The sequence below is a fragment of the Prionailurus bengalensis genome, chromosome E3 (genome assembly GCF_016509475.1).
Source record: "Prionailurus bengalensis isolate Pbe53 chromosome E3, Fcat_Pben_1.1_paternal_pri, whole genome shotgun sequence".
NCBI lineage: Eukaryota > Metazoa > Chordata > Mammalia > Carnivora > Felidae > Prionailurus > Prionailurus bengalensis.
The window spans coordinates 7,417,649-7,432,759 of record NC_057357.1 but is presented as its reverse complement, the minus strand read 5'-3'; the positions used below and the strand labels follow the sequence as shown (position 1 = coordinate 7,432,759).

General features: G+C 40.3%; 1 protein-coding gene across 1 annotated transcript in view; it reads right to left on the bottom strand.

The window, feature by feature from the left end:
- LOC122471976 (cytochrome P450 3A12-like) overlaps nucleotides 1-11,960 on the bottom strand; it is a 48,683-nt gene extending 36,723 nt beyond the window's left edge. The window contains exons 1-4 of the mRNA XM_043561244.1: nucleotides 11,384-11,960; nucleotides 9,412-9,505; nucleotides 7,439-7,491; nucleotides 5,179-5,278 (exon numbers count right to left, since the gene is read on the bottom strand). Coding sequence (XP_043417179.1) covers nucleotides 5,179-5,278; nucleotides 7,439-7,491; nucleotides 9,412-9,505; nucleotides 11,384-11,454 — 318 coding nt within the window. The 5' untranslated portion in view covers nucleotides 11,455-11,960. The remainder of the gene's footprint in view (nucleotides 1-5,178; nucleotides 5,279-7,438; nucleotides 7,492-9,411; nucleotides 9,506-11,383) is intronic.
- Between the last annotated feature and the right edge of the window lie 3,151 nt (nucleotides 11,961-15,111).

Genomic DNA, 15,111 nt, shown 5'->3' with positions numbered 1-15,111 from the left:
CTAGGAATAAATCTAACCAAAGATGTAAAAGATCTGTATGCTGAAAACTATAGAAAGCTTATGAAGGTAATTGAAGAAGATTTAAAGAAATGGAAAGACATTCCCTGCTCATGGATTGGAAGAATAAATATTGTCAAAATGTCAATACTACCCAAGGCTATCTACACATTCAATGCAATCCCAATCAAAATTGCACCAGCATTCTTCTCGAAACTAGAACAAGCAATCCTAAAATTCATATGGAACCACAAAAGGCCCCGAATAGCCAAAGTAATTTTGAAGAAGACCAAAGCAGGAGGCATCACAATCCCAGACTTTAGCCTCTACTACAAAGCTGTCATCATCAAAACAGCATGGTATTGGCACAAAAACAGACACATAGACCAATGAATAGAATAGAAACCCCAGAACTAGACCCACAAACGTATGGCCAACTCATCTTTGACAAAGCAGGAAAGAACATCCAATGGAAAAAAAGACAGTCTCTTTAACAAATGGTGCTGGGAGAACTGGACAGCAACATGCAGAAGGTTGAAACTAGACCACTTTCTCACACCATTCACAAAAATAAACTCAAAATGGATAAAGGACCTGAATGTGAGACAGGAAACCATCAAAACCCTAGAGGAGAAAGCAGGAAAAGACCTCTCTGACCTCAGCCGCAGCAATCTCTTACTCGACACATCCCCAAAGGCAAGGGAATTAAAAGCAAAAGTGAATTACTGGGACCTTATGAAGATAAAAAGCTTCTGCACAGCAAAGGAAACAACCAACAAAACTAAAAGGCAACCAACGGAATGGGAAAAGATATTCGCAAATGACATATCGGACAAAAGGCTAGTATCCAAAATCTATAAAGAGCTCACCAAACTCCACACCCAAAAAACAAATAACCCAGTGAAGCAATGGGCAGAAAACATGAATAGACACTTCTCTAAAGAAGACATCCGGATGGCCAACAGGCACATGAAAAGATGTTCAACGTCGCTCCGTATCAGGGAAATACAAATCAAAACCACACTCAGATATCACCTCACACCAGTCAGAGTGGCCAAAATGAACAAATCAGGAGACTATAGATGCTGGCGAGGATGTGGAGAAACGGGAACCCTCTTGCACTGTTGGTGGGAATGCAAATTGGTGCAGCCGCTCTGGAAAACAGTGTGGAGGTTCCTCAGAAAATTAAAAATAGACCTTCCCTATGACCCAGCAGTAGCACTGCTAGGAATTTACCCAAGGGATACAGGAGTACTGATGCATAGGGGCACTTGTACCCCAATGTTCATAGCAGCACTCTCAACAATAGCCAAATTATGGAAAGAGCCTAAATGTCCATCAACTGATGAATGGATAAAGAAATTGTGGTTTATATACACAATGGAATACTACGTGGGAATGAGAAAGAATGAAATATGGCCTTTTGTAGCAACGTGGATGGAACTGGAGAGTGTGATGCTAAGTGAAATAAGCCAAACAGAGAAAGACAGATACCATATGGTTTCACTCTTATGTGGATCCTGAGAAACTTAACAGAAACCCATGGGGGAAGGGGAGGAAAAAAAAAAAAGAGGTTAGAGTGGGAGAGAGCCAAAACATAAGAGACTGTTAAAAACTGAGAACAAACTGAGGGTTTATGGGGGGTGGGAGGGAGGGGAGGGTGGGTGATGGGTATTGAGGAGGGCACCTTTTGGGATGAGCACTGGGTGTTGTATGGAAACCAATTTGACAATAAATTTCATATATTAAAAAAATTAATTAATTAATTAATTAAAAAAAAAAAGACATGAAGCGTAAAAGTCCCCTATAAGATTGAATCCAAAATAGACTTCACCAAGGCACATTATAATAAAACTGTCAAAAATTAAAAAACTAGAAAAATCTTGAAAGGATCAGGAGAAACAGAGCTCATCACATACAAGGGGACATCCATGAGGCTATCAGCTGATTCCTCAGCAGAAATCTTGAGAGCCAGAAGTTAGTGGGTGATTTATTCAAAGTGTTGAAAAAAAAATACCAACCAAGAATACTTACCCAGAAAAGAAGACCTTCTGAAGAGAGAGAATTTGGGGTGCCTGGGTGGATCTGTTGGTTAAGTGTCTTGATTTTGGCTCAGGTCACAATCTCACGATTAGTGCGATCGAGCCTAGCATCAGGCTTTGGACTGTTAGCATGGAGCCTGCTTCAGATTCTCTCTCTACCCCTCTCTTCCCCTCTCCTGCTTACTCTCTCTCTCAAAATAAATTAAAATAAACTTAAAAAAAAGAAATGAGAGATAAGGATATTTCCAGAGCATCAAAAGTGGAAAGAATTCATCACCACTAAATCTGCATTATAAGAAAGACTAAAGGGAGTTCTTCAAGTTGAAAAAAAAGGACACTTACTAGTAACATGAAATCACATGAAAGTCTAAAACCTCACTGGTAAATGTAAATATATAGTTAAATTCAGAACACAGTGATATTGTACTGGTGATAGCCAAATCATTATAACTCTAGTGAAAGGTTAAAAGACAAATAATTAAAATAATAATTTGTTAATTTGTTAAATACACAATATAAAAATATGTAAATTGTTACATCAAAAACATAAAATTGGTGGTGGAGGAGTAAAAACATTGAGTTTTTAATGTGAACAAAGTTAAGTTCATATTAGCTTAAAATAGACTGCTGTATCTATAAGATGTTTTATGTAGACCTCCTAGAGTAGATGTTTTTTGTAAGCAAAAACCTAGAGTAGACACAGAAAAGATAAAGAGGAAAAATAGAAGCATACCACTATTAAAAAAAAAAGCAACATAAAATCACAAAGGAAGACAGGAGAAAGGAACAATGATCTATGAAACATCTAGACTGCTGAAATGACAACAGTAAGTCCTAACCTATCAATAATTACTTTAAGTTAAAAAAAATTACTTTAAGTGTAAATGGACAGATGAATGGATAGAAAATGGAATATTACTTAGCCTTAAAAAGGAAGGAAATCCTGCCATTTCCAATAGGATGGATGAATCTGGACAGCATGGGCAAGATACTAAGGGAACAAAACTAGACACAGAAGGACAGGTATCTCATGATCCCACTTATAAGTGGAATCTAGAAAAATAAAGTCAAGCTCAGTATAGTGGGTAGGTGATAATTATCAGAGGCTGGGTCAGAGGGCAAGGGACAGATACTAATCAAACAATGTAAACTTCTGGTTATAAGATGACTAAGTTCTAGAGACTGAATATACTGCATGGTGATTATAATTATTAACATTGTACTGTATACCTGAAATTTGCTAAAAAAAAATACATCTTCCATGTTCTTAACACACACACAAAATAACTCTGGGTGGTGATGGTTACATTAATTCACTTGTCACATTCATTTCATAATAATACATAAATCAAAACATCACAAACATATACAGTTTCATTGTAAATATATATATCTGAATTTTTAAGTGGAAAAAGACTGAATATTTCCTCCTAACATCAGGAACAAGGCAAAAATGTTCACTCTCACCACTCTTATTCAACATTGTAGTAGAAGTCCTAGCTAATGCAATAAGACAAAGCAAGGAAATAAAAGGCATACAGATTGGAAAAATAAACATCAGAGTGTCCTTATTTCAAGTGACATAATTGCCAATGTAGAAAATATTGAGGAATATAAAAAAAAGAGCCCTCAAGGTACCTGGGTAGTTCAGTTGGTTAAGTGTCCAGATCTGGATTTTGGCTCAGGTCATGATCTCACAGTTCATGAACTGGAGCCCCACATTGGGCTCTGGGCTGAGATTGCAGAGCCTGCTTGGGATTCTCTCTATCTCTCTCAAAATAAATAAACTTTGGGGAAAAAAGACCACTGCATCAAATAAATGAACTAAGCTAGGTTGTAGGAAACAAAATCAACACAAAAACCAATCACATTTCTATATAATAATATGTCAAAACCCATTAAAAACACAACAATTATAAACACTCAAAGAAGGCAAAATACTTTAGGTGCACATTTAACAAAACATGTATGAGATCTCTATGCAGAGGACAAAATGTAGGTGAAAAGAATAAGAGAAAACCTAAATAAACACACACTGTGTTCATACATTGAGAGACATGACGAGGTAAAGATACAGATTTTCCACAAATTGATTGATAGGATTAAATCATGTCTTCCAAAGCCTTGGAAAATATTATATAAACATAGATAAGCTAGTTATAAATTTGTACTGTAAGGCAAAGGCACTGGAATAACACAATTCTAACAAAAATAAAATGGGAGGAATCACTGGACATATGTTTAGAGGTACTATATGGCTACAGTAATCAGGACAGCCTGGCACCGGTGCAGGGATAGATACAAGGATCAAAGAACAGAACTGGAAATGAGAAACGCACACACACACACACACACACACACACACACACACACAGGCACCATTGAATTTGGTATTGGTACAAAAGCAATTCAGTAGAGGAAGTACAGCCTTTTCACACTGGTGCTGGAGCCATTAGACATTCAAGGGCTAAAAACAAAGATCTTTGACCTAAACTTCACACCTCACAATTAACACTAAAATTAACACAAAACAGATCACAGACTTAAATGTAAAACACAAAACTATACAAAACTATATACTTAAATGTAAAACATAAAACTAAATACTTGGAGAAAATCTTTGCGACTTAGGGCTAGGTGAAGAGTTTTCAAACTTGATGCCAAAGTCATAACCCATAAAAGGAAAAAACGAATAAACTGGCCTTATGAAAATAAAAAATAATGTTTGCTCTGCTGAAGACCCTGATACAACGAATAGACAAGCTACACACCGTGCCTACAAAAGAATAGTAAGAGGGAGACTTTTGGTGATGGAACAGCTCTGTAACGTGATTGTGGTGGTAGATACACTAATCTACAAGTAAGATAAATGTTCAGACAGCAACACACACACACACACACACACACAAATGGGTAAACATAAAACTGCTGGAATCTGAATAAGCTCTGTGGCTAGAACCAATGACAAATTCTGCTTTGATACTGTCCTATATAGTTAAGCAAGATACTGTCTTAGAGAAAACAGCTTGAAGGTCACATGACATGACACCTCCTGGGACAATTTCCAGTAAATCCATTATTATTTTGAAATAAAAGCTTTATAAATAACTATGTAAATTTAAAATAAATCCATGCCTACCCGCCGGTTTGTGAAGACAGAATAGCATTCTTTCACTAGTACTGTTTTGATCATGTCCGGATCTGTGATCGCCAACACTGGCTGTCGCCCATCATAAAACCTATGTCAGGGAAACAGAGATGATTAAATTTAACGTGCCAGTTTCTGCAGTGGCAGCCACTCTTGGAAGTCCAGACTTTTAACCTGATGTTACCTAATCCATTCCACAGTCAGAAATAACATTAGAACCTTTATTAAGTCCATGTGTTTACATGGGTATTTCTGGGACTATTCTCTATAATTTTTTGTATGGTAAAACTATTTCAAATATTTTAGAAGGACTTCAAACATTTCAAATATTTTATATATATTATCAAAGAAGAAGTTAGGTTAGTAAATAACTGGGGGCAAGTAAATTATCTAAGAACGAAAAAAAATGAAGGAGAATCCACCCACTCAGTCACTAAAAATTACAATTTTGAAGATATATCAATACATGAAATGAACATGACATAATATTAGACGAAAATTGTAGACACAATGATCACAAATATGTAAGATATGTCTGCAAATGAAGAGACTTGGAATGCTCAAAAAGGGATGGCAAAATTATGAATTACTTCTTTGCTCTATTTTCTAAAATATGCTTCCTAATTATATTTTAAAGGAAATATTATTTAAATATTAAAGAGAAATCCTTGGTAGCATTAACTCAGAAAAATTTGAAACAAAAAACAAAGAGGATAAAGAAACACAAGCAACATGTAAATTCATTTTAGATATATTTTCCTTTATTACTTATATTTATTTTTATAGGTGGATCCCAAGTGTGAATCCCTTGGGCTCCATATAGGTGACAACCCTTAGTAGCAGGACAAGTCCACTTGTGACACATGTATCACACAAAGCTGACTCCTTATATGTGATCCTGACCTCCTAACTGTCCATATGACCCATTAATGTGAACCAGCCACTGGCATGAGTTTTAGATTACACTTAATTACAGCATTCTCTGGCATCGTGTTTTCTACTACAGATCATTTGCATTTGTTAGAACAAAATGGAAGATATTCCATAAGTCCCCTATTCTTCCTTTGATGTCACAGAGGAACTTCAAATGCTTTGTGATCAGATATAAAAATGGAGGAGAACCACTGCACTAAATGCTCCCCATCTGCAAAAAGTATTCTAAAACTCAGAAGGTTTCAGTGCAAATCAAGTATATTTAGTGTTGAAGCAGTGATAGTAGTTACTGAAGTGGCACTTAGGTCAGCTCTCATCAACCTGATCATCTTTCTTGGGTGATTTCCTACATCTTTGTTTGTTAAAACAAGACAAGCATGGACAAGGGACAGTGGTTTGGAGTTCCCCTCTCTTTTCATGATCTCACAGCCCTAATACGACTTCTACTACCAGTTAAATTCGGATTCTTGCACCCACCCCACATCCTCCAAATTCTGTGTTAATGGAGGATGGAAACCAAGAATATGCATTTTTAGCAAGCCCTCCTAGGTGGTCCTTATCCATAGCCAAGCATGAGAACCATTTACTGACTCTAGCCAGAGCTGACCAGTACTGAATGTAGGAGGGACACTGGAGATAAACCAGTGGCAATCCAGAGATCTGTGTTCTCTCTATTCCTTCATGTTGCTTATGGGCCACACCAACTCAGCAGAGCCCTATGGATTCTGAGGACTTGACCAGAGAAGATAAAGAGGTACTACACTGGCTGTGAGCAGCCCAGCACCACACTATACCTCTCACACTGCTTCAGCAAACCTCTAGCCAACCTCGTTGGGAGCATCCACTGCAAGCCGCCAAGGCCATACTACAAAATCCCAAGTCCATCAGCCCACCAGGGAAATACTGTGCTTTAGAAATTTCCTACATCTCTTCCAGTCTATAGAATTGGAAAAAGAAATACTTGACTATAGTTCTATCGGAAAGCCTTGGCTTAGTACTAAAATGCAAAACAAAACAAACTACACACTTGCAGACAGAGTAAGAAAAGAGCTGAGCAGAAATGGTTTTCCACTCTGTTTACAAAAGCCCTTCTATCAAAAGCACATATTAATCCAAAATATAAAGGATACCCTGCAGCTCTCCAGACCCGATTCATATTTGGACTTGTCCACCTTGTCACACATGCAATCCTGGGAAGGGGAGGTTTCAGGAGTTTTAATTAGAGGGCTTCATCCCAAGGGGCTCTTGACTGAGACTGTCTACACTGTGAGGGCCTCATCATAAAAAGCCTATCACTGGAAATTTCCAGATTACTCACCCCCACATTCTTCCATACGTTCTAAAACATTTCTCATCAAATTCACAAAAACCCTGCAAGGAGAAACAAAATATATTAAAACAAACTAAATGTACTGAGCCTTACCTCTAAAGGACACAAAAACAACTCAGATCGCATGAAATGTGGCTTACTACCTCTCATTGGCAGATAGAGGGAAGCTCTTATTCACAGGCATCTTATGGGAAAGGAGAAAACAGCAGATATGAAATGGAGAAGTTCAAGTCTCTCTTGAGTTGTCTGCTAGTACTGTAGATACTGAACATCTTAGCCCATCTATGAAGACCCTGTAACCTCTGTCTTTCTGACATGTTTGGCTTGTGCATGGGTGTCTCTAAATGTCATAACCATCTGAATTATTACCTTAAGGGACATGTGAGGAAATGGAAGCTGAGGGAAAGTCAGCATGGCCCCTTGTTCATTGATCTCATGAGCCTTACTAGATTTCCAGAAGATTTAGGAAATTAAGACACCTGTGCCCTCTTTCAGTCTAGCAGATCTACATGAAGTCTAACACATGTTTGTTGAGTGAGAAAGTGAGAGATGAATGGAGGAATGACAAAGTGGGCTCACTTCCAGTTCTCACACAGAAAAGAGGGGACGGTGCCACCAATCCACAAAAGATGGTGCAAATTAAAACACTTGCTCTGAGTTTTCACTTATGTCAATTCAAAATCAGGAAACAACAAAACTTCCTGTCTCTATGTTTCAGCAGTAATTTTGATGTTTTAACTATGCAAAACAGGGTCCAAAATGTGGGTTCATGTACTAAGGAGTTGATTTGGGAAAAGTGGAAAGGAGATTATTGCTTTTTCAGAGAGGAAAAAGTCCAGGAAGTTCTTAACGATAACTGGGCACTGAAGGCCAGGAGAAGTGGAATCTGAGGAACGAGCCTCAGGTCTGTGGGAAAGGAACTCTGAGGCAGAGAACAGTGTGTAATATAGACTCTGCCTACTTGTCTTCTGGACATGAGCTTCTACCTTCTGTTCAGGAGCCAGGCCTGGGATGAGGCATCAGAGCTGGATTAACCATATAGCTCCTCAACATTCAGTCTGTGTGTCTGCTAGTACATTCCATCCAGTTACTTTAAATCTTTAATAGTTTTGTCAAAACAACTCTTTTCTAGTGATTTTGTATGAGTGGTTCTACCTTTGTGTGAAAAATAAAACACCCACACCCACACCCACACCCACATACACACAGATGCAATTCATTTGGAGGTTAAAATCTGAAGTCAATAGACAAGCAACGTCTTGCCTCAGTTAGACCCCCTCCCTGCTCAGACTCACCCATAGGGTGTCTCCTTTGAAGGCAGAGAAGTAAAACAGAAAATTATGGTTCAACCACTCAAATCCCAAAGGCTGTCACCATTAGCAAAGGATGGGTTAGAGTCATTAAAATAACTGCAGGGGGTTGGCAATTCTTAGGAGAATTCAAGTACGTGCCAACTCCCCAAAGGTGAATCTGGAGCTGCCCATAAACTGAAGTTCCAGAGCCATCCAGGAAAACCAAAAGGCTACTCAGAGCTCATGCTATGAATAGGAAAGTCTGACTCTAGCATACAGAGCCTAATGAGCCACCACCAGGGAACCCCTTGACACTTTTCAACTAATAACAAGTACAATTATGCCTTCATGGGAACCTGCACCTGCCAAAGAACTCTTCACGATGCTCCAAGTTGGAACAGCAAGTCCTGTGCTGCATCAGCCAGAGATCTGGACTGCCAGCGCAGGGGAAACCTGAGGCTCCTAAGAACAGACAAGAGAGAGCCCTGGGGTGCACCTGGCCATATGCTGGGTGGAGACTATGACACCATTTCTGGAAAGTCTGAAACCTAAGAACTTCCGCTGAAACCTAAGAACTTCCTGCTGAGGAGTATTTTTAATATGGAACTAAGCTGGAATTTGCAACCATAAGAAGCAAAAGAGGGAGCTGGGAGCTCAAACAACACCCACCTGACGGTACCCCAGAGCAGTTCCCAAAAAAGGCAGAGGTTTTGGCCCAGGAATTCCCAGCTTCTTAAAAAGTCCATGGTTGTGGGTCCCATATCTATAAAGTTAAAGAGAAAGCCTGGTCACAGGGATGGTGGAAGAGGTGCGGGGACTGGCCCATCACTGACGCAGAACCAGAACAGGTAAGAGAGGAGTAACACGTAGGGAAAAAAATAATAACGTCAATTCCAATGGCAATTGTTACATTCATTGATCATCTCCTTTCCCTTCTCCACTGTAGACCCCAAACAGTAATAATAATGATGATGATTAGCTAAGAGCAGCTGAAAATTTAACAGTCCCAATCCTAGACTGAACACTTGAAAAATGTTTCCATACTTGAGATCTCCTGAAAAGTTCATGCTGAATTCTTCCAGGAAATTCATTCATGCCTATTTAGTAAATGACTCTTTCATGATTTTAGAGATTGTCATTCTAGGAAGGAAGAGAAAAAAATTTTTCTGCTCCAATTATGAGAGTTTGCTTAATTATATTCACTCAGTAACAGAGGGTTACTGAGAGTCTATATCAAAATGTTCTTAACAGTTTGCTCAGAGACCTTTCTTCTTTTCCTTCCTTGTAGTCCCTGTTGCTATTTGGGGTCTGGGGTCCTTTTTTGTTTTGTGTTTTTCTTTTTGAGAGAGAGAGAAAGCATGAGCAAGGAAGAGAGGGAGAGAAAGAGAGAGAATCTTACACTCAGTACAGAGCCCAATGCAGGACTCTATCCCATGACCATGGGATCATGACCTGAGTGCAAATCATAGTTGGACACTCAACCAGTGGGGCCACTCAGGGGCCCCCGGGGTCTGATCCTACTTGAATCTATCTTTATAGAGGCCTGGAGCAACCAGTGTTCTTATTTCTGTACAATTAAAACTGTGTCCCAGCCTCAATTGGCCTCATAGAAAAGTGGGATGCTTTCAGCTCCACGTAAGTCTCTGTTGTCAGACATTCCGGTTCTCTTGAGCTGCAGAGAAGGGGGACTGAAGTTGGAAACTAAGTCCTTTCCCAACCTGCTTCAGGATACTGGGAAACCCACCACTGAAAGGAATTCCTCTGCTAATGATTTTGATTTTCCTCCTGTACTGTAACATAGAGGGAAAAAACATATTTAATATCCAAATTTGCTTTCAGGGCTATGTCTTTGCAGCCTGCTGGCAGATTTCATATCGAGGGAGGAAGAAATCTCTATACTGATGCTAACCTTCCCAGACACTAGAAGGAAAACCTGAAATGAATAAAATTTCAAGATTTCTGCCAAGTCTCTTCAGCTCTAAAGGTACTCATTTAGGGTAAGGAGTTCTGCATATTACAAGGTCGGGGAGTGGCCAGGAGAGGGGCACAGAAAAGAGGGAAGAGTCCACTCTGAAGAGGAAGGTGAGGCATGTCCAGCCACCCTGGAAGTCTGGGTGCACTTGTGTACACGATGCTTGGTGGCAGGAGGGAGGGGAGCAGGAGCCACCTGAGAGACACAGGCCCAATCCTTTTACATGTGTCCTTAGTGGACACAGAGCAGGAAGGTGAATATAATGAGACAAGACCCAAGTTAGTCCTCTGCCTCCAGAATCCCCAGATCTTGAGATGGGGATGAGGACCCCGAGCACAGGGGCCTATTGATTTTAATCTGTCTCTGGTGAATTCTGCTTGATGGGTCTAGGTCCCAACAGGGGCTGAATCAGAAGATCATCGCCAGGAGCAAATAATATCTCTCAGCCCTCCTAACTACAGAAATTGGAGTTGGAGCATGGGGGTACTCCTTCTGCAGATCTGAGGGACATCAATAATAACCCCTTATGTGTTTCTAGCTTGTTTGAAGCACCCAACACTTCAGGAACTTCCTTTTGTTAACTCTTCATCCACAGAACAGAAAAGAAAAAGGGGTAGAGGTTGCTGATTAGCAGGGTTCCAGAGGCGATGAGCCTGAACAGTTACTCACAGATAGAGGAGCACCAGGCTGGTAGCCAGAAGAAGCCAGGTTTCTATGGAAAAGCTTGGGATCAGGTCCATGGCCACTTTCCCTCTGCCAATCTCCTCTACTCTCTTTCAGCAGTGTGCGCCAGTCTTTGCTGGCCTGTGCGTGTGGAGCTTTCCTTCCCACCAGCAGTGATTCAGTGAGGCTGGAATGTATATACTGAAGAGGGGGTGGGACTGGAGCCCCAGCTGGTATAACAGCTACCTGTGCTCCACCTGAAGGTGCCTCCCCACCCATGAGTGTTGGCAAAGCATCATGGACACTCCCAGTTTGACCTTTAAGTTCATATTCTGCGGGAAATCAATAAACAACTCAATCAGTGTTATCAGTAATCTCAAAGGTTTGAGAAACTCAGGTAAAGTCACTGTTTTTAAGTCTCTAACCTGTCCTTGTCACCATGGCTGCCTGCACTCCAAAATACTTGAAATCCTTCAAACAACCTGGGTCTACTCATGTTTACTCATGTAGTTTCCTCTGCCTAGAAATGCCTCTGTGTATCCTAGAAGGATCTTACTCCTCCTCAAATCCAGCTGCGACAGAAGCCCCTATTTTGGAGTTTTTCCTCACCAATCTCCTTGGATATAACCACTTCCTTCTCTGTGAAATTTCTGTCTTATGAGCCCAAGTTCTTTTCTTGTTCTCTGTCCTCTCCACCCCTCTCATTGGTCTCCACCCCTATTTGCCTTACAGATAAAAGTTTCTCACAGGCACAGTCAAAGTAGTCATAAAAATTATGTCCTTAGTCTCCAACAAAGCGCTATATGCTCAGGGGGCATTCAGAAAGGTTGATGGAGTTGAGTTGGTAGAGGTTAAATTACTGGGCTTCCAGTATATCCTTTCTGGGAGGATCGTTGGTGATCATGCTAGATACCTAATGGGAGAAATCGATAACAGGGCATCTAGAAATTACACTGGCTCATTAACATCAATCTGACCCATGTTCTGTGTCTGCGTGTCCTGAGAAACCATGGATTGATTACGTGGCATACCTCTGGATTCTCTGACACAATGGAGCCCTACAAAAAGGTAATTAAGAAAGAAGTGGCTCCAAGCTGGAATACCAACACAGGACAGACATGGGGAGCTGGAAGATGATCCCCAGGAAAAGTAGAAGAGAAAGTCCCAGGAATTCTGAAATATTTCTTTCCCCTTTTGGTGCCTTCACTGGGCATCATTCCAAAGGGTCATGCTATTATCTCCAGTTTGCATTCATAGATACTGAGACTCAGTGACTGCAATTAGCTTCCCAACAGTTATTGATCACAAGAATATATTGTAAATAAGCGAACATAGAGACTGAAAAGTCTTCTGCACTCTACAGTACTGATAATCAACGTTTGCCCTTCCCTGATAAGGGTCACTACGGGAAATAATGAGACCCACAACAAATTGGTTATAATTCTGTTCCTAATCCATGGAGACCCATGGAAAGCACCTGCCTTCTCTGTCTTCCAGGTCACAGGACTCTGCCTCATCTCAATAGGAAAGACAGATGCTAGTCAAGATGGTACTAAGAATATTGTTGGGTGGGATGTCCCTTTCTATGTTCCCCAGCAGAGAGGTACATAGAATATGTGCAAACAAGGAAAGATTCATGTCATCTGCTAATTCTAGATGCTTGATAAAACTTAATGCTCTTGATGCCTGATAAAGCTAATAAACACAAAGCCTTACCTAACACAAAGTTTCACCTAAACACAAAGCTTTTTTTATTTTACTTGGAAACCAGACCTCTGTGGGAACTAATACTCTTTCATCTGCCCCAAAAACCCATGCTCAGCTATGATGGGTTCAGTCATGTGTATGGTCCAGATATACTCAGTACCACATCACTATGTCAAGGCTGTGTCTTTGGGACTATTTCTGGGAATGGGGAAAACAGAAAAATACACATTCCAAGGACAGGAGAGGGTGAGTAGCCTCCAACTGCCTGGGTCCAGCTCATGGGTCATCTATCAGTTGCTCCCAATAGTTGACATCCTAACTGGCCTGACCCTTGGTCAGCAAACTTAATACACTGTGACCAAGTTGGATTTGACCCTGGAACTCAAGGGTGGCTAATAGAGAAAAATAGAAATATCAGTTATCACATTAACAAATTAAATAAGAAAAGTCTTATCATCAAAATAGTTTTAGAAAAAGTATTTGATAATATTCAACTCCCATTTATAATATAAAAAAAAGTTTTAAAGTACTAATAGGGAACTTTCTTAACATGATTAAAGTATCTCCCAAAAAACCTACAGAAAATATCACTCTTCATAGTATAAAAGCACTTCCCTCTTATACCACTTTAATGTTTTACTTTATGCACATACAGCCTTTTCAAAAATAGTAACTGTTTTTAAATAAAGAAAATCTCATCAATTAACTTTTTGCTGTAAATGGGAAAAACATCAGTACTTGTTTTTGTCAAGAACCCAGACTGGGGATCCCATGGTTAACAGTACAAAAATTACTGAAAAAATTAAATATTTTTCTGCCTTGTAAAACTTCCTGAACTGACTAGCAATGGGCAGAGGGGAAAGGAGAGGACCAGAGGAGAGGGCCAATCATTTGGCCAAGATCATCTAGGTTTACAAGCTGGAGTTCTTGATCTTTCGTTAGAACACAGGCTTCTCTGATAATCAGATGAAAGTAATGACGTATCTCCCTAGAAAATAAACACTCATCAAACATTTTTGCCTGTTGTCCCAAGAAATTTCCAAAGATACATGAGTAGCTGCCAAGCCCACTGATTTTTTCCAGACACCCTGCCTCACCAAGTGCACCCTACTCTCAAGCTCCAGCCAATTTTGGTTGGTCACATGGTTATTCTCAGGGCCATGGAGACCTCTCTATCAGTCTGAATCAGTCTTCACTGTACCTAGTGCTATGACACACCATGGGGCAAAGTGTGAACAAGACTATTACAAAGGGCACTTACGCAAAGGCCCTAGGTGGCGTACTCCACTGTAGTCAGACACTTCCAAAGGAAGGCATCAGGAGCTTGGGGAAGGCAGAGACAAGTGGGATGTGGGGCAGGGGCAGGAGTAGGGGGTGGGCAGGAAGGGAGTGGGTTCCCAGAGGAGGTGGCACAGGTTGTACCCAGGGACAGAGGAGTATTTGGTCAGAGAAAGAAAAGAGAGGGCATTTCATCCTGTTATAATGGCCAGCTTACCATCAAATTTGTCATTTCTTGGTTGCAAGGTACAGTGTCTAAATCAAGCTGACTTTTATGGTTGCTAATAAGGAATTAATCACACCACAGCCCCAGGTAAGCATTCTTTGCTTTCAGGGCCAGGGCTAAGGCCTACTCTGGTCAGCAGGGGGCTGGAGACTGGCCAGGATCTCTGGAAAAAGCCACTGGGCTTGGCAGGCACCACAGTGACCTTTCTTACACTTGTTAGGGTAATTTCTTGGTTTCAAAACATTTGTTGAAGTAGAAGTCATATAATGTAAAATTAACCATTTTAAAGTGAACAATTCAGTGTCACTAGTACTGCTTAAGGGAAAAACCACAAGCCCAAGATGGAATCATTTATGCTAGGCCAAGACACCAAACCAGGGCTTAATATGTATCTTAACTGCAATTTCAACCTCTCCAAGCAACGTTGTCTTAACCAGTCAGTCAGGAATCTTCTGGTCAGCACCAGTGAGGTAATCTGTCACATGGGCCCCTCTAGAATCCCCAGAGGAAGATGAGATAATTT